Source organism: Paroedura picta, chromosome 3, assembly GCF_049243985.1.
Source record: "Paroedura picta isolate Pp20150507F chromosome 3, Ppicta_v3.0, whole genome shotgun sequence".
Lineage (NCBI taxonomy): Eukaryota > Metazoa > Chordata > Lepidosauria > Squamata > Gekkonidae > Paroedura > Paroedura picta.
This window is the reverse complement of record NC_135371.1, coordinates 12,279,849-12,307,219: the sequence shown is the minus strand read 5'-3', so window position 1 is coordinate 12,307,219 and position 27,371 is coordinate 12,279,849. Positions and strand designations below refer to the sequence as shown.

The 27,371-nt window shown below is 48.2% G+C and overlaps 2 protein-coding genes across 7 annotated transcripts in view; one reads left to right on the top strand and one right to left on the bottom strand.

Moving 5' to 3' along the window:
- Window positions 1–694: 694 nt before the first annotated feature.
- Window positions 695–11,467, bottom strand: LOC143831536 (uncharacterized). Of its 4 annotated transcripts, none has more exons than XR_013228911.1 (4): window positions 11,080–11,238; window positions 1,412–1,498; window positions 1,173–1,289; window positions 695–1,041 (listed from the first exon to the last, which is right to left on the bottom strand). XR_013228911.1 is itself a non-coding variant. In XM_077324595.1 (2 exons), the coding sequence occupies exons 1-2, from the start codon at window positions 3,919–3,921 to the stop codon at window positions 2,977–2,979; spliced, it is 828 nt and encodes a 275-aa protein (XP_077180710.1). In that variant the 5' UTR covers window positions 3,922–8,355; the 3' UTR covers window positions 2,402–2,976. The 4 variants fall into 4 exon arrangements, 1 of the variants encoding a protein (XP_077180710.1); XR_013228910.1 differs by having other exon boundaries at window positions 1,173–1,292; window positions 11,080–11,237; XR_013228912.1 differs by lacking the exons at window positions 695–1,041; window positions 1,173–1,289; window positions 1,412–1,498 and adding an exon at window positions 2,402–3,162 and having other exon boundaries at window positions 11,080–11,467.
- The window catches only part of LOC143831537 (natural killer cells antigen CD94-like), a 37,379-nt gene continuing 18,849 nt past the window's right edge, over window positions 8,842–27,371 (top strand). Inside the window, exons 1-2 of one of the 3 annotated variants that reach the window (XM_077324598.1) lie at window positions 8,842–9,731; window positions 14,989–15,158. The gene's annotated coding sequence lies outside the window, so the exon portion shown is untranslated. Of the gene's footprint in view, window positions 9,732–14,988; window positions 15,305–27,371 lie in introns of all 3 variants that reach the window. The other 2 variants (XM_077324597.1, XM_077324596.1) reach the window with 2 other exon arrangements.

Here is a 27,371-nt window from a genome sequence, read left to right as displayed (position 1 = left end):
CCTAGAGGTGCGCCTTCAGCAGAGGAGAGGCTTATGAGGGAACGCGGCAGACTTTGGCGCGTCTCCATCTTGACAAGCGTGGGAGAGAGGCTCCTTGAGCACTGCCAGGAGGAGTCACGGCGTGCTGCGGCCGCTGACCAAGCCATGCTCACCCTCATTGCCCAGGAGGGGAAAAAATTGAGGGCAATCCTTAGGGAGTCAAACCAAATCCTACGCGAAGGCGTGGAGGAGGTGCGACTGATAAGGAGACTGATGGAGAGGGCGGGTAGCGGTCATGGAAAGGGCCTACCCTCCACAAATCACCGTCAACGTCCCCCCCCCCCCACACCAACACCACCACTTCCAGCACCCACCCCACCGACTCCGTCTCAGAATGCCGCCACCCAAACAAGAAGGAGGACTATTCTCGGGAAGAGAAAAATAAAACCAGCGGACAAGTACTCCCCCTCCTAGTTTGGGCCAGTTTTTCTATTTAATGTTATCTGTGTTTTGTTGTTTGTTGAATAAAGTTTATATTTTTGACTCTGTCTCTGTGTACCCTACTGTAGAATCAGGAAGGCCGAAAGCGGCCTCTCTAGTGATTGTGTATATTCTGGTACTGTTGTGTGGGTTGGAGGTTGGAGGGGTGTCAGTTCAAGGAGTTTTAGGAGTGTGGGGTGAAAGGTGTGCGCGTTTAAGGAGTCACACAGGAGTCTTTTAATAAAATTTGCAATAGCATTTTATTTTCAAAAACATTTTAACAGGGGAAAAACATTAGGGAGTGTAACTTGGAGCCCCACCAGCACCACCACCCCCCACCCCCCTGGAAAACCAATTTTTTTTAACAAATGTATATATTTAACAGGGGAAAAACATTAGGGAATGTAACTTGGACCCCCCCCCCACTCCCCACCCCAAAACACACACAGAAAACATAACTCAATTCCCACTGCTCCCCTCACCAGCCCCTTCCCCTCCGGTCTCCGCCATCTCCCTCACTCTCCTGCACAACCGTCCCCCTGACTTTGCGGCGGAAGCGGTCTTTGCCCTCCTTCTTCTTAACTGTGTGGAGAGGGAGAAAAAGTACACATTAGTGCCAAACATATTTTCCAATCTGGAGTTTACATGGATACACTTTTTAGTGGCCTGAGCCACAGTGTGAGAAGAGTTGGGCAGTGGGGAACATAACCTACGTTCTTCCGCCTCCCTCTGCTGCCTCTGCCTCTCCATCTCCCCTTTTAGGTCTGCCACTTCTGCCTCTAAGGATGTCACCCTGGCCTCCATGGCACGCAGCCTTGCCTCCATAGTTTCTGCTATAGAAATCAAATAAAGAATTCAATCACACTTCAAATGGAAGCATCACAGCAGGCTCCCTTATGGCTCCATGGGGGTACACACACATGGGTCTCCCTAAAAGACATAAAACTCTCACCTGCAGCCTGTCCTGAGGTGGAAGGTCCCTCTTCCTCCCCTTCCTCACGCTGAGGTAATTTTGCAAGCTTGGATGGTGATTGTGTAGCTGGGCAAAGAAAAAGAGAAATCATAAGTAAAAGCACACAAACCAGAGATGAAACACAGCTGATGGCCACACCACAATCAGAGTCAAAGCGCATTACCAAAGTGGTTCCACAGTACTGGCGGGCTAAGTCAGAGGGGGTTGACAGCATCTTAATACTTTCTCGAATTTCATTGGGGACAGTAGGGGAAAGAGGCATCTAGACATTCCACGCATGCTTAAGGGTAAAACACAACGAGGGCAGCACTCACCCATATGCCTCCTCATGTCCAGGGGGGGCTTCCCAGCCTTCTCCCATATCTTGACCATCTGGTCATGGAAGACCGTTCTCCCACTTGGCTGCGGAACCCCCCCCCCCCCCCACACTGTTCTAGACTATTTAGGAAGTCCAGCTTCACCCTCTTAAATTTCGTCCGGACCTGCTCCCAGGTCCGGACGTAGCCCCTCTCCCTCAGCTTTGATGCCAACACCAGGTAAGCACCCTTGGTGTGGCAGTGGGTGCTGGCCATAAGGCGGCCAACGCTTTTAGACTGGAGAACCAGCTCCAGAAGTGCCTCAGCCTCGGCGCGCTGCCAGAAGGAGCCCTTCCATGGCTTCGGCATCTTCAGAATGACGGTTAGGCAACGAACATGCGTTGCTCCGATCGACCACCCCAATTTCAAATGTATCAAAGCTGCCCACCAATAAAATTATTCCTTGGAACATCAGTGGTTTTATCCTCCAGTTTGACAGGGGTCGCCAATACTTCCTGGCTACCCGCCTCCCCAACCTTTCCCTGTTCAGCGCTTCCGTACTGTGTTTGTCAACTTCAGCGCTGAGTTAGCATTAAGGTCTGTCAAAGTGCTTTTGGGCCAGAGACTCCCCGTTTTTTTGGCAGGTAAAATAGACAAACCGCACAAGACAAGGTTAAACAAAGAACATAAACTTTTATTTTACAACAGAGTAGAAAAAAACAATCACACACGCCTCCTGTTTCTGTAGAGGTGAGTGGCCACAGCGTCCCGAACCCTGCACCCCTCCGCATACATCCTTTTTCTCCTAGCTTCAGGGATGTCTTGTGTATCCTGAAGGACTACAGGTTCAGGTTCATCCACAGGGAAGGGGATGTTATGTCCCTTGTCCTCGCATATGTTGTGCAAAATCACACATGCGATTATCAGCGGAGTCACATTGTCAATATGTACATGGAGTCGTGACATTAAACAACGGAACCGTGACTTCAAACGTCCAAAGGCACGCTCCACTACATTCCTTGCCCGGGAGTGACTGAGGTTGTAGTGGCTCTGCACGTCCGTCCTTGGCCGCTTATAGGGAGTCATGAGCCAGCGGCGTAATGGGTAGGCTCCGTCCCCGAGCACCAACGCCGGCACACGCACGCCCTCAATGGTGACGGTGAGGTTTCCTGGAACAAAGACCCCTTCGTCCATGGCTTTCCTTAGGTTAGATTCCCTGAAAACAAGGGCATCATGCCTCCTCCCGCTCTACCCCACCTCGGCATCTATAAAGCATCCGGAGAAGTCCACAGTTCCTTGCAGGAGAACAGAGCAAAAGTCCTTCCTGTTCCCGTATTCCTTTATGCTTCCCCCGGGTGCACGGATAGGGATGTGGCTTCCATCGACGGCTGCGAAACAATGCGGGAATCCTAGCCTGGCAAACCCGTCCATACTCTGAAATAAGGGAAAAAACCCATGACATGTTAGCGTGGGGTGCCTCGCGTATTCGTTGCTCACCTGTCAAACAAGAAAAAAAAATTTAAAGGGAAAAGGGCATAGAATGACACTCACCGCTCCAAGCCGGTCTCCGAGGCACACCACCTTGCTGTACAATTCTGCCTCCATGGCGAGGCAGAACTCCTTAAGGATATCGCCAACCGTTGTGACTCCGAGTCCGAATTGCTGGGCTACTGTCCGGAAGTACTGAGGGGTGGCCAAGTACCACAATGCGGCTGCCACCCTTTTTTCAACTGGAACGGGGCGCCGCATGCCAGTGACTTGCCTTTCCATGCGGCCACGTAGAGCCTCTACGAGTTCAAAAAATGTCCCCCTCGACATCCTGAAGTTGGCAATCCAGTGGTCATCATCCCAGCGAGTCCACACAAAATTCTCCCACCAGTCAGAGGATCTTTCGTCCACCCAGAACTGTCTGGGGAACCGGACCTCTGCCAGAGCTTGCCAGCGTTTCTTGGCCGCCATGGTTGCCCTTAGAGAACGTCTTCTGCTGGTGGTCATCGTTCCGGCCACACGTTCTCGGTACTCCTCGATAGCAGACGTCCTACGCGACACGGTGGTATGGATACGCTGGACCACCGCGAGCATCTGAGCCAACAATTGAAAAATAATCCTCTCCATTGCAATGTTGACCTGTGCTGCGGGCAGTAGGCTACGCAAACAGAGAGTGAGGCCGACCGCGTGTCTGCCCAGGTGCATATAAGCAGGTAACCTGTGGGCGTGTACTGTGGGCGGGGATTAACCAATCAAACATATCAATGCATCAACCTCTGGTTCATAGAAAACAATAGAAAACACGTTCCAAGGGCGCCAATGATTGGACGATAACGCGTTGCTACGGGGTTTCCTGGGTTTTTTTTAAAAAAAGGGAACCCCGACAAGTCCGGCTTTAGGGTCGAGGTCAAAGGTGTGCCTGCAGTTTGATTGATGGGCACGGGAGGCCAGAAGCGCTAAAAAGGGACCTCCTTTGTAGCGATAAGACGGAGAACCGGAAGCCTGTGGGTTACGAAAGTAACGAGAAGTGAAAGTGCTAAATTCCGCAAAAACCGCAGCTGTGCGTTACGGGCACAGCTAGTTACATTTCGCTACTTGAAGTAGCGCTTTCACAAACGGCAACCAAATAGCAACTTTGAGCTCTGTGCGAAATGGCCCTAACTGTCCTCAGTTCCAGGCCCGCACAATAGACAAAGTCTATGCAGATCTGCTCTGATATTCTAGTTACAGAAGACTCTTGAATACATTTTTTCTGCAGCGTCAGGCAGAATATGATGCAATTAATTTTGGCAAGGGGGGGAATGTAGTGAAGGTTTAATAGCTTTTTAAAGTCATGGACAGTTGTTTTTAGGGTTTTTTAAAATTGCCTTTTTAACTGTTGAGGCTTCTTTATTTGCCTTCGATTCCAGGATATTTAGATTAACTGAATTATCTGTATTTTCATACGGTGCTTGCTGGCTGGGACTGCCTCACCACACTGGTAAATGTCACAGCTGCTCAGAGGAGATATTGGTGAACCAGGAACCTCCTCCCTGTGAATCACATTACAGATGAAGTTTGGCTGAACTGCCAGTTTGTGCGTTGACCTCCACTGCTAAGGTGACAAACTTTCGATTTCAAAACCCTGGGAGGTGGATTCTTGCACCTTGGGCAGAGCTGTGGTCGGAAGCTCCTGAGCACTGACAGACCTGAGCCAGTGTTTGTCCCTGGCTGTTGCTGGGAGAGACAGAAGGCTGATTTTCTGTGTTTTGGATTTAAGGGCAGAACAGAAATGGGTGGTGTTATGTCTGTGGGCATTCCGCCACTGATGCAAATGAGGGCTTCTGCCAGCCAAGGAACCAATCAAAGGAACCTGATCACTCTGTTAGAGCCAATCAGATTGTTCTGCTTAGGGGCCAATCGGATTGCTCTGCTTAGAGCCAATCAGAGGCAGCAGCTGGCTGCCTGAAAGGTATAAAAGTGCAGGAGTTTGCCTTGTTTTCTCTGCTGAGTAGTTGTAGTCTGTTGTTGGAGTTGCTAAATAAAAAGAGCTGTTCTGAAGAACTGGAGTCTGTGATCACTGACCCCGCAGACTCATCAGTCACTACATTGCTATGCTATTATTCAGCTGCCTGTTTACTCTCCACAGAGCCCGCAGAAAGCAGCCTCACAGGAAGCACACTCAGGCATTTAACAAGAACAGATGCTGCTTTGGTGGAAAGCAAACCCTGCTGGCCTCATTTTCCATTTAGTCGGCAGTCCTACATCCCGCACTTCATCAGACGTGTGTCCTGTTTATACCCCATTTCCCTGCAATTACTTTGACACATTTCATTGATGGAACTCAAAGTTACAGGTGGGGATGAAGGCATTCGCTGGCAGGGGCTCATGGGAATTGTAGTCCATGAACATCTGGAGGACCACAGGTTGACTACCCCTGAGTTATGGTACCTACAGAACTCAGTACCTACTGAGTTCCTACAGTATGGTACCTACAGAGTTATGGTACCTACAGAGTTATGGTACCTCTCTGAATGTGCCCCAAAGGAACACTGCACTCAGCCAAAGCCAACAGGCCAGTGGTCCCTGGCCCCAAAGAAATTCAGCCAGCCTTGACCCCGGGCTCCTGCCTGGTGGAAGGAGCTCCCAGAAGACATCAAGGCTCTGTTGGAACTCACCGAGTCCTGCATGGCCTACAGAAGGGAGCTCTTCCACCAGTCCTATGGTTGAGGCTAGTAGAAACATCCACATCGCCTTTTCCTCCCTCCTGTATCACACCCCCACTCTGGCTTCAGGTTTTGCGCCCCAGGACGGAGTTTTTAGGAATGTTTTAGAAATGTTTAAACTGTGGGTTTTAATTGCAATGTCTTTATATATGTTGTTTACCGCCCTGTGCCCACTTTGGTGGAGAGGGCGGTTTATACATTTAAAGCAAGCAACACTAATACTGGGGCATCTGTGTTCAGAGATGCCAAAAGACTGGATATAGGTTCTTGAGAGGCAAATGACAAAAGTAGGCGGCAGCTCAGGCAAGCCTGATCTCATCAGATCATTAAGCAGGGTTGAACCGTGGTTAGTATTTGGATGGAGATCTCCAAGGGACACTAGGGGGTCAAGAGGCAGAGGCAGGCCATGGCAAGCCTCCTCCAAACACCTCCTTATAGAAGAAGTATTGGTTTTTATATGCTGCTTTTCTCTACCTGAAGGAGTCTCAAAGCGGCTTACAGTCTCCTTCCCTTTCCTCTCCCCACAACAGACACCCTGTGAGGGAGGTGAGGCTGGGAGAGCCCTGAGATTACTGAAGATGAAGAGCTGGTTCTTATATGCCGCTTTTCTCTACCCAGAGTCTCAAAGCGGCTTACAGTCGCCTTCCCTTTCCTCTCCCCACAACAGACACCCTGTGAGGGAGGTGAGGCTGAGAGAGCCCTGATATTACTGAAGAAGAGTTGGTTCTTATATGCTGCGTTTCTCTACCCAAAGGAGTCTCAATGTGGCTTACATTCGCTTTCCCTTTCCTCTTCCCACAACAGACACCCTGTGAGGGAGGTGAGACTGAGAGCCCTGATATTAAGAAGAAAGAGCGATAAATAAATAACATGTAGTCTGCTAATGGGAGCTGGAGGCTGGACGTTGTGCAATACAGGCCCCTTTAGTGAGAAAGATCTTTGTTCTCTTCTAGCTGAGCACTTTGTTTATTCTTCTTTATCCACAGCACCGAGTTCAAAAGAGTTCAGCGGGGTATAGCCAATGTCAGTTTATTGCAGCATAAAACCAAGACTCCTGCTTTTGGGCAATGATCCATATTGACTAACAATTCTGCTGGGAGAAAAGTGGTTTTAACTTCTAGCATGTTTGGACTGGAACTCCATGCAGACCCATGGGGTCTCCAGACGTGTTTTCACCTGGATTAATTACACTTTATATTCCACACAAAGTTGACATTTGAAAACTGTGTCCTTACACGGAACATTGCTCTCTTTACTTCCCAGGCAGCTTGTACTTGTAGTTTAAACCCATTACTGATCATTTTCTGATTCTGTCATTCTAGCCCTAGTAGTGCTTTATTAGTCAGATGTCTTATGGTAAATAAGTACGCCTGGTTCATGAATAAAGTTAGCAGTGGTTTGCTGACACCTTTTCTTCACAAACCATGAGAAAAGTGGTGTGAAACATTTCTTCAGAACTGCTCTGAAAGCATCATGGTTTTCCTACTTACTGAGCTGGGGCTGTTTTAGGAGCACTGAAACTTTTTCAGTGGGTCAAACCGAGATCTTTTTCTTCAGTCTCAGTTTGATTCAAGTGGGTCGGCGTGTGGGCCTGAAGTAGCACGAGAAAACCAGAGTTCGGTAGCACCTTTAAGACCAACAAAGATTTATTCAAGGCGTGAGCTTTTGAGTGCAAGCACTCTTCCTCAGACTAATGAATTACCATCATCATAACTGGAAATACAAAGCAAAATGAGAGAGCCCCCATCTACCTGTTGCATAATTATGGGCTGGTCCAAGGGAACCTTTGTTGGTCTTTACTGGACTCTGATTTTGTTGTTCTCCGTTTGAGTCCAGGGGCACCTTTCAGACCAACAAAATGTTATTCAAGGCATAAGCTTTCGTGTGCATCTGCAGACATGTTCATGCACATGAACATTTATACCTCGAATTAAACTTTGCAGGTCTTCAAGGTGCCCCTGGATTCCAAATTTGTCCTGCTGCTTCAGACCAACCCAGCTGCCCACATGAATCAAACTTCAACATTTGTGATATATGAGGAAGAGGACATTCTCCTCCCATCAAAGTCAGCATTTAGGAATAAAGAACTAGTCATTTTGCCGACCAAAATTAGCCAGCTCACTTAGATAGGGGAAAGTTTCCTCTCTGAAATACTCCCCCCCATCATGTCTGCCTCCAAATTTCAGTTCTGCATAAGAGTCTCTCACAATAAGTACGGACAAGATAAATAAAGGAAGGTTGCTTTTACACTCTGAAATTAGCTTTGGCCCAAGCAAAGGCATAAATCCCCAAGAATGCAGCTCTTTGTATTGGTTTGCTTTCTTTATGCCCTATTTTTCTCTTCGGAGTGGCTTACAGAAGGGGTAGTCAAGCTGTGGTCCTCCAGATGTCCATGGACTACAATTCCCACGAGCCCCTGCCAGAAAATGCTGGCAGGGGCTCATGGGAATCGTAGTCCATGGACATCTGGAGGACCACAGGTTGACTACCCCTGTGCATGTTCCATTTTGTCCTTGCAACACTCTTGAGGGGTAGTTTAGGCTGACAGTGCATGACTGACCTGAGGGGAAAGTCTGATCTGGGTCCCTTTCCATAGAGGGGCAAGAATTTGAACCAGGGTCTTCCAGAAATATGGTCATGCGAACCTTTCCCTCCATGGCTAATCATGGGCCTGGAGAGGGTGGGAAAGGCGTACCCAGCTCTGTTTCCCAGCCATAATCTCCACACGATCATGCGCTTCTGGGGTTTCTCAAAGCCTGAAGTGTTTCAGGGCTTTCTCAACAGTAAAAAAAAAAAAAAAAAAAAGACTGAGAAATGCTGGTCTAAAGGCCATGATGGGCGGCAAGAGCGCCTGACTGGCTGACGCAAAATGTTTAAAAAGAGAAGGGTGAGAAGACAACCCACTTCCTTCCTGCTCTTCTGAAATAGCTAGCCCACAAATGCGAGCCAATGCAAAGCAGACTCAAATGGAAGCGGCCCGCGAAACCGAATTTCCTCTCCATGGGAACGACAAAAGCCTGGCAGCAGGAGGCGGCTTCGGGCTGGGTCCTCTGCAGAGAAGCTTTCCGGCCGCCTCAGCCTGATCTATGGCGGAGGAGGATCACGGCGAGGGAATCGGCTCCAGCACAGGAGGATCACGGCGAGGGAATCCTGCTGCCGCTGGGTCCTGCTCCTGCGATCCTGCCCCGTCGGCACATTCCCGCAAAGGAGGAGATCCTTTCTCCCAGGCTGGCCTTGCGGGATTCAAGCGGGTTGGCCGCGTTGGTTTGAGGGAACGCAACAAAATTTCCGTCCGGGGGGCACCTTGAAGGCCCACCAAGGTTTGCTCCAGACGGGAGCTTTCGAGCGCATTCTTCTTTGTCCGCATGAAACGCGCAAAGCACGTTTTGAAATTTGCTTCGCGGGAATCCACTGCGGGCTTTCTCAACCCGCAATCCAGGGGCTCCGCGACGGCCCTGGAAGGCTTTCCCGAAGAGACGGGAGTTCATTCATTTTAAAAATGTGTTTGTCAAAAATTGTGAGACGTTCGCCCAAACGGCCAGCGCCGTAGACCGCAGAATAACTCCCTGGATTGCAGCTGGCTGCGCTTCATTTGGTTTCCGCGCCTAATTCCGCTTCCAAGGGCGCCAGCGCCAGGAGTGGGCGGCGGGTTGGCCCTATCCGCGAGCGTAGCGTAGCACGGAAAATCGCAGAGGACGGCCGCTTGTTTGTCGGAGATCCGACGATCGCGGTGAGCTCCTGGGAATCCAGCCAAAAGCCCCCGACTGTGCCTCCGATGGCAGCGCAGGACCGTCTCCAAGCGACGAATGCGTAAGTGCGGCCCCGTTTCTTCCAGCGTTTCTCTCGGACGCGGGCGGGGCATGTGGCTTTCCGACAGGGGAGCGGCAGAAAGGGAAGGACAGCAGATCCAGCTGGATCTCTTCTATTATTTATTTTTGGGGAGAGGGGGCTGGGTTGGAAGCTCACGTTTCCCCCTACCCGGCCCCTGCGACACTCGGTACAGGGCAGGCAGCGAAATGCTCCGCAGCTGTTTTGTGCTGGTCTGGAAGTGGCGACGCGGACTACTGAATTCGGCAAGAATTCTCCCGTCGTCTTGGACCGAAGCTGATCGGGGCCCACGGAGCAGGATGCAGTTGTTTGGGTTTCGCCGTGTGGCGGTCGGATCCCAGAAGCTGGAAGCCTTTTTGGAGCAGGGGAGGCGCTTTCCTGCTCTGAGTCGCTGCTCGCTCTTTCAAGGCCTTTCTCACGGCTGGTTACTGGGGAGAGGGACTAGGGAAAGTCGGCGCCACCGTCGTTAAAGGGCCGAGCCTTGTTCGCGCTACAAAGAAGGCTTCCATTTTCTGATTAATCTTGTTCCTCGTTCTTTGATCTTGGCTGGTTGTTAGCTAGTTTTGTGCGTGGCTGCTTTCTGGAGATCTACCACCCCGTAGTGGTGAAAACGATGAGCTGCGCTTTCATAGAATCATGGAATCATAAGAGTTGGAAGGGGCCATACAGGCCATCTAGTCCAGAGGAAGTCAAACTGCGGCCCTCCAGATGTCCATGGACTACAATTCCCATGAGCCCCTGCCTGCTGGCAGGGGCTCATGGGAATTGTAGTCCATGGACATCTGGAGGGCCGCAGTTTGACTACCCCTGATCTAGTCCAACCCCCTGCTCAACGCAGGATCAGCCCAAAGCATCCAAGAAAAGTGTGTATCCAACCTTTGCTTGAAGACTGCCAGTGAGGGGGAGCTCACCACCTCCTTAGGCAGCCTATTCCACTGCTGAACACTGCTTTTTGAAACATCCCACCCTCTAGTGGCGGAACCAAATTTGAGTCCGACGGCACCTTTAAGACAAACAACGTTTTCCCACCCCCCTCCATAAGCCCAGCCTCAGCGGCCTACAATCCAATATTTGTTTCCTCGCTTCCCCTCCCCTGCCTCTGAGGATCTTAAGGAGGCACACCGGGTTCCCCCCTCCACTGCCCCCTCCACATCCACCACCGCAGCCCTCTGAGGTGGGCCTGGTTGAGCAACCAGCCCCAGGTGACAGGATCCTTGCTCGGGTTTGGGATGGGGGGGGGGTCTGAACCTGGCTCTCCTGCGACCCCCTTTTTCCGCACAGGTTGGGGGAGGAGAAGGGAAGTCACCGTCCCACCCTCCCCGATACTCACTCTGCCTCCAGCTGCATGACAGTGCAGACAACGGCTGCGGCGACTTCCCCCTTCGCTCCCTCACTGGCTTCTGGGGCTTTCTCCTCACGGTGGCATGCGCAATATTCTCCACGCTTCCTGTTCCTCCTCTTCCTTTCTCCTGCTGGCTAATCCATTTGTCAGCAGACTGCCACTCTCAATGCTACGCCTCCCTCAAGGAGTGGCTTCACCAGTGAGATAGCTTCCTGTTTCCCTCCTTCACACAAGCTGCCGATTCTGGCCTGTGGGCTGAATAGTGGACATCCCTTGGGTTACTGCCACAGCTTCAGAGGGATGGTCGGTTTTACTCAAATATTAACAAGGACGGACTCACTGCCACTGACGAAAGATTGAAAACGGAAAACAAATCTAGAGACCGTTCTGGCAGAGTCAAAGCCTGGATAAATAACATAAGAGACTCTTTATCTTTTCAAGCTTTATTAAGCCACTGGATAGATTCTGTTTCTCTCTTGTCACTAATTTGGAATCGTCCATTTTTTTCGTGCAGCAGGTTATCAGAGTGCAGCTGGGAACCCTGCCAGGGGTAGTCAAACTGCGGCCCTCCAGATGTCCATGGACTACAATTCCCACGAGCCCCTGCCAGCATTTGCTGGCAGGGGCTCGTGGGAATTGTAGTCCATGGACATCTGGAGGGCCGCAGTTTGACTACCCCTGTACCCCTTTAAAAATGAAACCAATTTGGCTTTAGAAGCCGATAGGACTTTTAAGACCAACAAAGATTTATTCAAGGCATGAGCTGTCACTCGAATAAATCTTTCTTGGTCTTAAAGGTGCTACTGGACTCTGATTTTGTTGTGCTACTTCAGACCAAACTGGCTCCCCACTTGAATCTATGATTTTGCTTTGTGAGGGTCCACTGCAGGCTTTCTTTGTGAGGGTCCACTGCAGGCTTCTCCTCCCGGGGGAGCCTGGGGGGCTTCATGACGGCCCTAGAAGGGTTTCCCGAATAGGTGGGAGTTAATTAATGTTTAAATATATATTTTTAAATTTGTTATACATTTATCGGGTGATATGATCAGGTTGACCCACCCACTCCCAAAAGGGCCAGTGATGTGCCTGGAGAGGTGGGAAGGGGAGGGACATGTTTGGATAACAAAGGCGTGGCAACTCTGGTTCATTGGGAGAGAGGTTTGTGTTGTTTCAAAGTCAGACAGGTTTGTTGTCGGGTAGGCATTAGGGTGCTTGACACCCCCCCCCCCCTTTCTTCAACCCATTTGTTCCAAGGGCCGGATTTGACTTGAATGTCACTTTGTCGGGTGGCCCACAGACAGACACAATTAATTATATTGTTTTTTACTTAAAATGCAAACAAAATCAATTGATTCCTAGCATTGAAAGCAATTGATTTAGCAGGGAAACTCAGTAAACGGATTGAATTGTATGCAAGGCTAGGTTTTTTTTTCCTTAAAAAGGAAGATATATTTCCAGACAAATGAGTTACTTTTTGTACCTGTAGATTCAAATGGGTAGCCGTGTTGGTACGAAGTAGCACAATAGAATCAGAGTCCTGGAGCCCACCATGTTTGTGTGAATAACAACTGAATTTCAAGGGGATTGATTGGCTATTTTGGCAAAGAATTCTCATTGGCTGTATTTGGATGTGTGACACAGTTTACTAATGTAACAGAATTAATTTTTGCTATATATTCCCACGGTCATGTAAGGAGTTCTTAGTCTGAGGAAGAGTGCTTGCACTTGAAAGCTCACGCCGTGAATAAATCTATGTTGGTCTTAAAGGTGCTTTTTGTACCTATACCCCTGTTAGGAGACAAGTCATTTCCTTTGCAAGTGAACAAAGTAGTTTTTCAGTACCCCACCTTCGTATGCCCAGCCTCAACAGCCAAGAAGGGTGATGATCCATCTCTCGCTCTTTGTTTCCTCGCTTCCCCTGTCTTACTTCTGAGGACCCAGGGAGGCACAGTAGACTTCCCCCGTCCACTGCTCTGAGGCGAGCACCCGGCCTTGTGTGACCCAGATGACAGGTTTCCTGCTGCAGGTGTGTGTGTGGGGGGGTCTGAACCTGGATTTCTCAGACCCCACCCCTCTCATCCCTTCTGCATTTTCCTCAGAAGGGCCAGGGCTGAGGGAAGGCCTGGTGGAAAGGTTGTTTTTGAAACCTCTGGGGGGGGGGCTTTTTATCCTCTCATGACCCCATTTTCCTCTTAGGTTGAGAAGAGTTGGGGGAGAAGGGAGGTCATTGTCATTGTCCAGCACTTCAAATGTGCTGCTGGAAACAGTGGGGGCCCTTTCCCGCTTCGCCCCCCCCATTGGCTTCTGAAGCTGGGGAGGGAAGCCTTTCTCCTGCCCTTTCCCCCTAATTTGATGTGCCCTCCAAGCCCAAAATGGGAGAGAGGCGGTACAAAAATCCCATTAAAATATTATTAATAATAAAATGAATAGAAAAAGTAGTGTTGGTTTTTCTCTACCCGAAGGAGTCTCAAAGTGGCTTACAGTCGCCTTCCCTTTCCTCTCCCCACAACAGACGCCCTGTGAGGGAGGTGAGGCTGAGAGAGCCCTGAGATTACTGAAGAAGAAGAGTTGGTTCTTATATGCCACTTTTCGGTACCAGAAGGAGTCTCAAGGTGGCTTACATTCACCTTCCCTTTCCTCTCCCTACAACAGACACCCTGTGAGGGAGGTGAGGCTGAGAGAGCTCTGAGATTACTGAAGAAGAAGAAGAGTTGGTTCTTATATGCCACTTTTATCTACTCAAAGGAGTCTCAAAGTGGCTTACAGTCGCCTTCCCTTTCCTCTCCCCACAATGGACACCCTGCGAGGTGGGTGAGGCTGAGAGAGCCCTGAGATTACTGAAGAAGAATTGGTTCTTATATGCCACTTTTCTCTACTAGAAGGAGTCTCAAAGTCGCTTACATTTGCCTTCCCTTTCCTCTCCCCACAACAGACACCCTGTGAGGGAGGTGAGGCTGAGTGAGCCCTGATATTACTGCCTGGTCAGAACAGTTTATCAGCATTGTGGTGAGCCCAAGGTCACCCAGCTGGTTGCACGTGGGGGAGGGCAGAATCAAACCCAGCTCACCAGATTAGAAGTCCGCAGCCGCACTCCTAACCACTACACCAAGCTGGCTTTGCAGTCTCACAGTTCTGTAGTCTCCTGCTAAGTCACCCAACTTGCACCCCCTTGTCTGTCCTGCCTGCACTTTCCTTGCGTTTCAAGAGTAAAAATTCAGCTTCTCTTGCAAATAGCTAATCTGGATTCTCTTATTTGGATTCCTTTCAGTTTTTGCACTGAAACTCCCATGATCTCTTTGAAGTTTTCTGATATATTATGCCTGTTGTAGGCAGATGCGTGGATCTGTTGGTTGCCCTAGAACAGTGGTCCCCAACCTTTTTATCACCGGGGACCATTCAACACTTGACAATTTTACTGAGGCCCGGGGGAGGGTAGTCTCTTGCTGAGGGACGTCACCACTGCCTGAGCCCCTGCTCCACTTGCTTTCCCGCCGGCGCTCCTGACTTCCTGCCACTTGCTGGGGGGTACTGCCAGCAGCAGCTGCACAGTGCCATACCGAGGGGGAGCCCCAGCCATGGCGGCTGCCAGAGAGCACCAAAGGTGAACTGGTGCAGAGTGGCAGGCCAGCCCCCGAGGCAGCAGCTGGGGAGAAGGACGAGGAGGAGCCGTGGCCCGGTACCGACTGATCCACGGACCGGTCCCAGTCTCCGGACCGGGGGTTGGGGACCACTGCCCTAGAAGATTTATTCCTTCAATGAGTCAGACGTGTGTCATTGTGCTATCCATCCAATCCAAGAATAATCCCAAATGATTCCACTGCATGGCAATATAGTGCAAGAGTAGCAGAACTAAAAAACTAGGATTCTCACGCTGAAATCTTTATCTGCTCTTTGTTCTAGGTTTGCTGCAGTCCTGGGATTGCTTGAAAGTACCTTACGGCAAACGCTGCTTGTTAACCTTACGACAAACACCATGGGAGAAGCCTGCTGGGACTCTGCACACCCTTTTAAGTCCAAGCTGCTGCTGTCGCGTCCAGGAGGGCACCAATCAGAGAGACGTTTATTGAGCAGTAAGATCATGGAAAGCAGGCATGGCTCTCTTCCTTGTGACCACTCTGGGTTATGGAATTACCTTGCCGGGAGGATCTGCAGAGCATCAAGGTCGCTCAGGAAGCCAGGTCCTTTGGGTTGGTGTTTGACGTCCCCTGGGAAGCACGTATGTCTGAATGGTTTTAGCTTCACCCAGTTGGCCTTTTTAGCTGTTTTACGCTGCATCCCGATTACGTACCTGTTGTCACGAACTGTAGGCTGGTCTGGCAGACCATAGGAGACCCCCTTGTAGAGGGGGTCCATATATGTGTGGTGCTAAGAAATCAGTCTTTATTGAGGGATTCCATGGGGTGAAGTGGGGCAAAGCTTGGCAGGAACTGGAACATTGACAGAGGCACGCACAGGTAGCCCCCGCGGGTCTATATATGGGGGTTAGTTTAAGCGGGAGAGATCCTTCTCATAGAGAAGGCTTTTGATCTAAAAGGACTCCTTTCCAAGGAAGCATCTAGTTCAGCCTGCTCCATGCTTCTGAGCCTGCTCCTGGATTTGGATGAGGACTAGCGGCTTTGCTAAAAGTGAGAGTCAATGTACTGTCGGGATGGGAGTGCTGGATTAGGATCTGGCTGGGAGACCAGGCTCTGGTACCTCCGGTTGCTACAGAAGGGCACCCAGGCTGGAATCCCACCTTTCTCACAGCATTTTAACAACATTTAAATATTGGTTGCCTGAGGAAACATACCAAGAGAATACAAAGATGGGGATATACAGTATATAGAACAGGAAAAAAAATGAAGCAAAAGCCACTGTGTATAAATATAAACATCAACAGTGGCTTCAGAGCCACTGATGAAAGTTCGTTTCGAAAATGAGCATTTGTTTTGGCTCAGTGCGTGTGACTCATTTTAAGACTGCGTTGCTGTTTTGCCGTCGTCTCTCCAGCGACACACAGGAAGCAGGAAGATACAGGCCCTCTCTCACTCTGGCAAGGGGGATGAAAAGGGAAATGATGTCATGCCTGCGACATTCTTGTAGGCACACTGGGAAATGTAGTTCTTGGTCAGGCAGAAGCCTGATTTCTTCCTGGGCCTCTTCTGCATGATGGAAAAGCTAATAAAAACTCACTAAATACATTGTTGTTTTTCTGATCTCTGCACTAAAGAGTGAATTTACTCCGCAAAACTGATTTTGCTCTGCATGGTGAACTGCCTCTTCGGTGCTTTGAGCGTCTTTTAAGCGTTGTTTCTGAAAGAGGCTTTTCACCGGTTCATTTCTCTCCTGACTGCCTGTTAGTCGTGCAGAGAAGCTCCTGGTTTCTGATTTTGCTTTTGCGTGGGCGGCGAGGTGGTTACCTGCCCAGAATGAAGTTGGTTAGCTTTCCTGTCAGAACTCATGTGCTTGGGAAGGCACATTCTTCTGGCTTGTGGGTCAATTGCTGAACCGGTTAAAGAATCACACGAAATGTATCTGGTTTGTTGTGGGATGATCTTGTGCCATACTGACAAAAGGAGGAAATGCCCAAAGTACCTCTGCAGCCCTTGAGCCCAAACTATGTGCCCTGAGAAACAATTCTTAATGATTTCAGTTGGGCATGCATGTGAGTAATGACTGGGGAAGGCACTGGCAAACCACCCCGTATTGAGTCTGCCATGAAAACGCTAGACGGCGTCACCCCAAAGGTCAGACATGACCCGGTGCTTGCACAGGGGATACCTTTACCTTTTATGCATGTGAGTAAGCCAGAGAAAGCGCATATCACTTTAATGCGTAAGCCCACCATCTGTGGCTTTTGTGACCTGCCTTCAGGGATTATTGTTTCTGCATTTGCATTTTACAACTTTTAAAGCTCATTAGCCTCGGTGAGATCCTAGTTGATTGAAAGACCACATAAAAATAAACTTAAAAAATGAGGAGGTTAGGTTAACATAATATCCGCATAGATTCAGATGGGTAGCCATGTTGGTCTGTAGAAGAACAAACTTTGAGTCCAGTTGGGCCTTTAAGACCAACCGAGTTTTATTCAAGGTAAAAGTTCTCAGCTTCAAATGCTTTGAGTATATTTGCGGGGGTGGGAGTAGGTTTCTGAAAAACTGCCTTATTCCCTTGCAAGGATGACAACTTGCCTCCTAAGAGTGTTACACATCCAAAAAGTAGCCAATTTACATTGAAATATAAGGCATCTCCTTTTTAAGATATCCCTTGGGGGAAACCTGAAGCTTACACTTGATTAAATGCACTGATTTGGACTTTTGTGGGTTCCCCAGTAAATGAATTGCTTTTACTGCTAAGAATCAATTGATTTTGTTTGTATTTTTAAAATATATCCACTGCATTTGCCTGGGTCCTTTGTAAAGTTTGTACCGCTGGTACCTGGTATTCCATTTTGTGGCAAGTGTGGTCCAGCCCGACCAAGTGACATTTAGGTCAAATCCAGCCCTTGGAACAAATGGACCAAAGAAGGGGCTTATCTAGCACACTCATGCCTACCCAACAAGAAATCTAGCTGCCTTTGGCGGCTGAAGCCGCTCCGCTTTTTAAAGCAACAACAGAACTAGCATGGCCGCCTCCGATCCACCATTGAAGGTACAGACAGATGATTTTTCACCACTAGAGGGCGGTAGATCTCCAGAAACAACCTGGCTCTCAACCTTCCTAATACCGCAACCCTTTAATACAGTTCCCCATGTTGTGGTGACCCCCAACCATACAATTATGCAAGGGTTCTTTCACAGAAATTAAATCAAAACTGACCAATGGCGTGAAGATCCGTTGTTCATGATTGTATATAACTTGGTTTCCCCCCCCCCCAGGGTTTCTCAGTTCAGTTCTGCCTCTTGTCCCACCATGCCGATCTTACTGTTTTCCGCTGCTCCAGACAGATGAACGGTCTACCTTGATCTACCCTGAAAGGCTGTTGTGTGGATGGTGCCCCCCCCCCGTCAAGCTGCTTGCACTGCTGCGACCCCTGTGAAAGGGCCATTCGACAACCGAAGGGGTCCCGACCCCCAGGCTGAGAAAAATGGAGCCATTCCAAAAGCAGACCAAGGGGCCACAGAAGAACCAGAAACCTCCTTTATGACAGGGATGTCAATTAGCAAGGCTCAGCCCTCTGATGATGGTCGTAGCAAAACAGAAATTGAGTCCAATAGGGTCTTTAAGACCAAAAAAGATTTATTCAAGGCATGAACTATTCGGGTGCCTGCCCTCTTCCTCAGACAAAATGGAACAAGGATCATAAGTGTACAGATATAAGGCAAAAGTAAATTAGTGGCAAATTAGTCGACTGTGTCATAAGGTCCAAATTAAGCCATGTTGTGCCATATGATAATTTTTTTGCTAAAACAGCTAATCAGGCCTTTTGAGTTCAGCTGTAGTTCAGAAGATCATTGGAGAAATAGAACTGTCCACGTCAGTAATTAATGGCAGACACTTTTCCAGTTGTGAAAAGGAATAGTTAAAAGAGACTAGTTGCTGGCCCCATCCATCTCCACCCAAGCGTGGAAGCATCCTTGCAAGTGACAATCTGTGCTGGAAAGTTATCTTGCCCAATACTCAGCCTGCCTCAGATACAAAGATAGGAAAACGGGAGAATCTCAAAGGGCAGTCACTTCCCTGCTCATCACGGTGTCACTTGCCTGCCTCTTTCCCCATGCAGCTGCTTGCCTCATCACATATAGAACCCTATATCAATGACCCTACATGGAGCAGGACTAGATGGCCCATATGCCCCCTTCCAGCTGTATGTTTCTACGGTAAGTTTGCGTTTAAAGAAACAGGAGATCTTTGGCTTTGAAACAACAGTCTCAACATTGTAAGGAAAAACTGTCACATTTGTCAAGATCTCTCCACTATGCCTGTGGCATGTAAAATGCTACAGTTCTTAACTGTGGGAAGAAATGTAAGCTGTCAGTAACGAAAGTCTTAGACTTGTGCAACTGTACCCTAGTGCTCACAACTTGAATAACTCAAGAATGACTTTTGCTTTTGCCTGGAGCGTTTGGCTCTCCCTCCGTGGAAAGGGCCAGCACCTCCTTTATCACAGCTTTCTCAGCTGCGGCCTTCTCCTCTTTTTCAATCTCTTCACAGTCCTGATAGAAATAGAGATCCAGCATGACCTCCCACGGATGTTCACAGGAAATCATGCTGCGCACAGGTAGAACCTCCTGCGCCGACTTCCACCACATCAGGCCAACTGAGTAAGCCCCCTTGTTGTTGCAGGGGAAGAAGAAGAGTTGGTTCTTATATGCCGCTTATCTCTACCTGAAGGAGTCTCAAACCGGCTTACAATCTCCTTCCCTTTCCTCTCTCCACAACAGACACCCTGTGAGGGAGGTGAGGCTGCGAGAGCCCTGATATTACCGAAGAAGAAGAGTTGGTTCTTATATGCCGCTTTTCTCTACTTGAAGGAGGCTCAAAGTGGCTTATAATCGCCTTCCCTTTCCTCTCCCCACAACAGACACCATGTGAGGGAGGTGAGGCTGCGAGAGCCCTGAGATTACTGTAGTTGTAGTTAGTTTTATTACGGTCATAGACCAGCATAAGATGATACAGAAGCATCCATTAAAACCAGGAATTAAAACATCTTAAAAGATAACAATAGAAAATAGAAAAGGTAGATAAACACAGCTGTCCAGATTCATTTAAAACAGACCATTCTATTACGAATTTTGATCGCTGCTGCGCAGAACTTGGCAATTCTATAAGTTGTGTTATTTTCTATATCTGCAAGCAGCAGAGAAATGTAAAATTCTCCTGAGCGCCCTGGGAATCTGCCTAGCAACGGAAGAATTAGACTAGTTCAAATCTCATTATAGAATCAACATTGAAAGAGAACATGTTCCATGGTTTCTACATGCCCAGAGCCACAGGTGCATTTCCTTTCAGTATACGGTATTTTCCTATATAGGCCCTCCTATGACGAGGTACTTCAAGCTTGCCCAGATATGTCATAGGGAAAGATGAATATCTATTGGGTTCACTAATAATGAAAGATGGGTTATTAGCTAGGTCCTGTTGGCGTTCTATGTCAGTCAATCTCTGCTTAACAACTTCTTTGGCCTGATCATATCCCATACTCGGTAGGAACTCAGGAGAGAACCCCAAGAGTGTGATTTTAGTTCTGATGTTTCGTTGCCAAGATGATTGATAGCCATCCTCCGTTGTTAGTAGGGCAAGGCCACGAGGGAAAAAGGACTGTCTAAGCGAGTGATTTAAAGCAGTCAGCCATACTCTAGCCTCCATCTTCATGGAACCTGTCTCAAGTCTCAGAGTAACATTGGAGGCACACTTTGGCACTTGAAGAGCAGATCTTAAAAATTTAGATTGAACCCTCTCTAAGGGGGCCAAGTTTGAGAGGGGGCCCAACTGTGTGCCATAAAACAGTTGTGACACTGCCTTGGCTTCAGATAATTTGAGTGCTGCAGGTATATATTGTCCACCTTTTGATCTAAAAAATTTAAGAATGGCATTTGCACTTTTCTGTGCGTTGTTGGCCACATAGTCCCCATGGGCTTTCCAGCTACCAGAGGTCTGAAAGACCACCCCTAAGTTTTTGAAATGACAGACCTGTTCAATTCTGTGCCCATCAATGATCCAGGAATGTCTCTTAGGTTTTTTAGCAAATGACATAATTTTGGTTTTCTGGTAATTTAGTTCTAATTGGTCCATTTTACAGTATAGGAACCCAAAAGTCCAGGTTGTTTTTTATAGCCTCTGCAGGAATTAGGTCTTCCCCTGGAGCTTTCCCTGATCTTAGCTGTGCTATTAGGCTCTTTATCTCTGCCTCAGTCACTGGTGCCCATGGTTAACTTCCACTGTCCCTTTAACCACCTGCTGCGTATAGGAGACTCGGATTTTCAAATCTTGTTGGAGGTTAATCCATTTCCTCTGCAAGTTCGTTTATGCGTTTCAATATGACCACCAGAGTCTCTGCAGACAGAAGGCAGACCTCATGAAGAGGTTGAATAAGAAGCCGAGGAGAGCTGGCAGCCTGTTCTTGGAGGTTATCTCCCCTTCTCTCCTCCCCCGCAGGCTGTCTCATCCGAAGGCTTTGGTGAGTCGAGGGGGAGTCCTGTCTTTTGGCTGTTCTCTGCAATTCCTTATTAGTTGCGGGAGAGAGTTCCGAGGCCATAACTCTTTTACTCACATCTTGCGTCAGTTCTGCAGCAGCGACAAAGTCATCAATCCTCATCTGTTTCTCCGCTTTACAAGGTTTAGAAATCCCGGTTTCATTGGCAGGACTGGTCCTTATTCTTTTCTTTCCTCTGGATATCATTTTGAACCATAAAAATTAGGCCGGAGGAAGGTAAAACCAAAAATAAAACAGGAGCTTCTCTGGGAGCTGCTAGGCAGACGCCGTCTTTGGCTCCTCCCCCTGATATTACTGAAGAAGAAGAGTTGGTTCTTATACACCGCTTTTCTCTACCTGAAGGAGTCTCAAAGCGGCTTACAATCTTGCCTTACCTTTCTTCTCCCCACAACAGACACCCTGTGAGGGAGGTGAGGCTGCGAGAGCCCTGATATTACTGAAGAAGAAGAGTTGGTTCTTATACACCGCTTTTCTCTACCTGAAGGAGTCTCAAAGCGGCTTACAATCTTGCCTTACCTTTCTTCTCCCCACAACAGACACCCTGTGAGGGAGGTGAGGCTGCGAGAGCCCTGATATTACTGAAGAAGAAGAGTTGGTTCTTATACACCGCTTTTCTCTACCTGAAGGAGTCTCAAAGCGGCTTACAGTTGCCTTCCCTTTCCTCTCCCCACACCAGACACCCTGTGAGGGAGGTGAGGCTGAGGGAGCCCTGAGATTACTCAAGAAGAGTTGGTTCTTATATGCCGCTTGTCTCTATTCGAAGGAGTTCCAACGTGAAGCTGAGAGAGCCCTGATACCACTGCCCGGTCAGAACAGTTTTATCAGTGCTGTGGCGAGCCCAAGGTCATCCAGCTGGTTGCATGTGGGGGAGTGCAGAATCAGCACTCCCGGCTTGCCAGATTAGAAGTCCGCACTCCCAACCACTACACAAAACTGGCTCTCCACCAAGCATGTCCATGTAATGCCGGGAGAATCAGTGTTACACAAGGCAATGGTGGGGATGTTTACATAGGATGCCTCAGTCAGAGGTTAATAATCGGCCCTCAGATCAGTAACCACTAAAAGGCGCGGCGCGCGGAAGGCAGTCTGGATCTGATTGGTGAAAGTACCAGGAGTGAAGCGGCCAGCTCTAGGTGTGGCACCAGTTGCAGCAGTAAACTTCAGAACAGCATGCTTGCCCGGTATTCCTGGAGGACATAACGATCTCGTCAGCCGGGTTCTCAGTCGCAAAAATGGCACAGGCAGCCACAAGCAGTTTTTCCCAGGTCCTCTTCAGGCTGATAATATAAATGCTATCAGTCTTCCTTTTATAGATGTACTGTTCCATCTGGAAGTCTAGACTGGTGCCTCCCAAGTGCAGCAAAGAATTTGAGGACAGCTTCTTGTTTTACTTGCAAAACATCAAGGCCTCCAGACCTTGTGAAAGCTTCCTTTGACAGCAAGGACAGGAAACGCAGTGCAATGCCGTCTGGAGCAGAAAGAGCCCCTGTCACAGATTTTAATGTCTTGTCCCTAGATTCTTCCTCTTTCGTGCTGCTATTTCTTTTCAAGCATGGACAGCAGCAGCTTCTTTGAAGTAGGGCTATGTGGCTGTGTAGAGTTATTCCCCCTGCCCCCAGACCAGAGAAAAACATTCCAATCTACCAAACCAAATTACATTACTTGCTACTATTCATTACATTACATGGCAATCTGCTGTTCTGATCTGTTACTCCAAATAAGAAAATAAACTAAAATATGGCCCTTCTGGAAGATTGTTAAGGATGCAGACATAAGGGCTGAATGAAGTTAGCATATGTAGTGATCTAAGAAACCGATATCCCTATTGCGTCCTGGGAATTCCATGGTCTTGAGTGTTGTAATAACTTCCAGCTCAGCAATTTCCCCTTCCAGTCTGTTCCTGATGTTCCTTTGTAATAGATCAGCTACTTTCAGGTAACCCTTTGAATGTCCTGGAAGGTTGAAGTGCCTTCCTAAAGCACTGGTTCTCAACCTGGGGGTTGAGATCCCTTTGGGGGTCGAACGGCCCTTCCACAGGAGTCGCGGCAGGACAAGCAGCTCGGCCGGGGGGGGGGCGCCATCCACACAACAACTTTGCGGGGTAGATTGCGATAGAGCATTCGTGTGTCTAGAGCAGTGTAAAGGAGCGAGATCGGCATGATGGGACAAGAGGCAGAGCTGAATGAGAAACCCCGGGAAAAAAAACAATATATATACAATAATGAACCATGGATCTTCACACCATTGGTCAGTTTTAGTTTAATTTCTGTGAAAGGACGCTTGCATAATTTTATGGTTGGGGGTCTCCACAACACGAGGAACTGTAATAAAGGGTCGCGGCATTAGGAAGGTTGAGAACCACTGTCCCTAAAGGTTTCTCATTCACGAGACTCTCAATGTCAGATTTGTGCAGAGAATGGAAGGCCATTGTTGGCATTTAATGGCATATACAGTGTTAGAAGATGAGCATGTCAATAAGTCTGAGATGGAGTAGTTGATGTTTCTAGGTCCAGTGATGGTGCCGTCTGGGTGTATGCGGCAGCAGAGTCGGCATCTGGGTTTATACCAAGGTTTGGTATCAGTACTTGTGAAAGGGGACTGTCATTTTCCAATAGAGGCTGTAAGTCACTGATGATGGTTTGAGTTGAGAACTGTATGTGATCGCTAGTGGTGTCTTCTTGTTGTTGTTGTTAAGATCGAATCAGAATACAGGATGATTTTGATAGGCTCGAGAACCGGGCTAAACTAAATGAAATCAAATTCAATAGACAAATGTAAAGTTCTGCATTTATACCAATATAGGACGGGGGAGACTTGTCATGGCAGTAAAGGTAAAGGTATCCCCTGTGCAAGCACCGAGTCATATCTGACCCTTGGGGTGACGTCCTCCAGCGTTTTCATGGCAGACTCAATATGGGGTGGTTTGCCAGTGCCTTCCCCAGTCATTACCGTTTACCCCCCAGCAAGCTGGGTACTCATTTTACCGATCTCAGAAGGATGGAAGGCTGAGTCAACCTTGAGCCGGCTGCTGGGATTGAACTCCCAGCCTCATGGGCAAAGCTTTCAGACAGCTGCCTTACCACTCTGCGCCACAAGAGGCTCTTGTCATGGCAGTAGCATGTGCGAAAAGGATCCACGGGCCTTCGTAGACCATACATTGAACATGAGTTAGCAGTGTAACTCGGTGGCTAAAAAGGCAAATGGAATTTTGGGCTATATCAAACAGAGTATCGTGTCCAGCTCACAGGAGGTGATGGTACCGCTGTACTCTGCTCTCGTTCGGCCTCACTTGGAGTACTGTGTTCAGTTTTGGGCACCCCAGTTGAAGAGGGATATAGAGAAACTGGAGCGTGTCCAGAGGAGGGCAACAAAGATGGTGAGGGTTTTGGAAACCAAGACATATGAAGAAAGGTTTGGGGGAGCTTGGTGTGTTTAGCCTAGAGAGGAGATGACTCAGAGGGGATCTGAAAACCATCTTCAAGTATTTAAAAGGGTGCCATATAGAGGATGGAGCAGAGTTGTTCTCTCTTGCCCTGGAAGGACAGACCAGAACCAATGGGATGAAATTAATCCAAAGGAAATTCCGTCTCAACATCAGGAAGAAGTTCTTGACAATTATAGCGGTTTCCCAGTGGAACAGGCTTCCTCAGGAGGTGGTAGGTTCTTCTTCTTTGGAAATTTTTAAACAGAGGCTGGATAGCCATCTAACAGAGAGGCTGATTTTGTGAAGGTCCATACATGTTACAGTGTATGAGCGATAAGAGTTGTGAGTCTCCTGCATTGTGCAGGGGGTTGGACTAGATGACCCATGAGGTACCCTCCACTTCTATTATTCTTTTCTATGATCTCTTTGGGGCCTGTCTTGCAACAGGTAGATTCAAGTGGGTAGCCGTGTTGGCCTGAAGCAGCAGAACAAATTTAGAGTCCAGTGGGACCTTTATTGGCTTGAAAGGTGCCATTGGACTCTAAATTTGTTCAACCAAGACAGGGGTCCTTCCTGGACTTCCCAGAGATATCTGTGTGGCATATAATATACTGGATGGATGACTAGTCTGATCCCACAGTGGAGTTCTTGTGAAAGCTGAGCACTGGGAGAATGTATGTTTGGCATACCAAAGGTCTCAGGTTCAATCCCTGGCATTTTGATTAAACAGGTGCGGTGGTAAAGCAAAACAGGCCCGACATACAAGCCTCCAGATGAGGAATTCTGAGCATAAGATCCCCTCACCACCACTTTAATTGCTTCCCCACCAGAGGTGAGAGATACAGAAAGGTCCAAATTCTCTTGAAAGTGCCTTTCCATTGTTGTTTTAAGATTGGGATAAATTGCTGACTATGTTTTGGTCCAGTCTATCTCAAATCAATAACTGCTGTGACAGGGCCAATTAGAAATACCTGCTTGTAAGTGTTTTGGCCCTTTTTACGGGGTTGTCTAAGGCTTTAACACTTCCTATATGATTAGACACGGATTTCGACACCAAGAATCTTATTCAGCTCTATTAGCCAGAGGAAGCAAAGAAGAAGAAAAAAATCCCCAAAAAGCAAAAGAAATATGACGACATTGTTAAAGGACTTCTTACATGGCTATGCTACCTGCAATTAATACGGGGCAATTAATTAAATTTATATACTGCTCCTCTCTGTAGACTGGCTCAGGGCAGTTAACAACGTTAAAATCAGTTCAAAATACAATTTAAAAAATTGTTGTTGTTAGGTGCAAAGTCGTGTCCGACCCATCGCGACCCCATGGACAATGATCCTCCAGGCCTTCCTGACCTCGACCACTCCCTGGAGTCCATTTAAGTTTGCACCAAATAAAAAAAAATAAAATAAACCAAATGTTCGAATTTGTCCACTACTTCTCCATGTATTCAGTATTCAGCAGTGAGACTTTATTCTGGAGAAGGAAAGAAGGAGGCCCACATAATTTCATTTGCTTGTTCCGGCCTCAGCCATATGTCTTGTGGAATAGCGACATTTTGTTGGCCCAGCTTGAATGGTTCCATCAGGGCCTGCGTCTCACCTGGCAACTGATTCCACCATGTCGAGGCCAGACGTACTTCTTTGGTGCCAGGGACCACCAACGTGTCAGCATTTGATGACCGTAATGTTCTTCCGGTAAAAGCAGTCCTTCAGAGACTCTGGGCCTAGACCAGGGGTAGTCAAACTGCAGCCCTCCAGATGTCCATGGACTACAATTCCCAGGAGTCCCTGCCAGCATTTGCGTTGGAAGGTTAGAGCCAGGTCCTTAAACTTCATCTGGAATTCCACTGGTAACCAGTGCAGTTGCTGGAGGGCAGGTTGCATATGGGCCCTCCATGGTGTCACGGTAAGGACCCCTGCTTCTGCATTTTGTACCAGTTGAGCTTCCGGGTCAAGGTTATGGGCAGACCCATGTAAAGTGAGTTACAATAGTCTACCCTAGAGATGACTGTCACATGGATCACTGCGCCTTGGTTTTCCGGGGTCAGATAGGATGCTAGTAGCTTCTCCTGGCAAAGGTGGAAGAACGTGTGGTTTGCTACCTTACAGTTCCTTACAGAGCGTGACACTGTCGGTTGTACTCCACCCGTGCAGTGGAGACGCACTTCCTGTTCTGGCACTTTCCTCCCTAAACACTTATGCAAGAATAATTTAAATGGGCCATTGGTCAAACTGGGCACAAAACTAGCTATTGCAATCTTAGAGTTAACTTGGTGTAGTGGTTACGAGCGACGGCTTCTAATCTGGCAAACTGGGTTAGATTTCCCGCTTCCAGAGGCATTTAGGCCTGGAAAGGGTTTAAAAAGTGGAGGAGTTTCACTTATTCATTTCTACAATATTGTTTTCCAGTATCTGTAATGCATCCCCCCCCACCACCCGTTTTTTTAGCAGTTCTCTTGTTTGTTTCATGCCCGTTCCAAGGTGTTCCAGAACCATTTTGTCCTGGAACAGGTGAATAAAGATGTGAGAGTTAACTTCTTCATTTCTAAAATATTGTTCTTGAGTGTCTGTAATTCACCCTGCTGGTTTTTGTGGTACCCGTTTGTTCCAGGGTGTTCGAGGCATTTTGACCCAGGATTAATAAGAGGGAGAGAGTTACACTTCTTCATTTCTAAAATATTGTTCTCGAGTGTCTGTAATTCACCCTGCTGGTTTTTTGCAGTTC

Coding starts and splice junctions, on each gene's coding strand:
- LOC143831536 (XM_077324595.1), bottom strand. CDS start 3,921: ATGCACCTGGGCAGACACGCGGTCGGCCTCACTCTCTGTTTGCGTAGC. Junction 3,163..3,279: donor TCGGAGACCGGCTTGGAGCG/GTGAGTGTCATT, acceptor CCCTTATTTCAG/AGTATGGACGGGTTTGCCAG.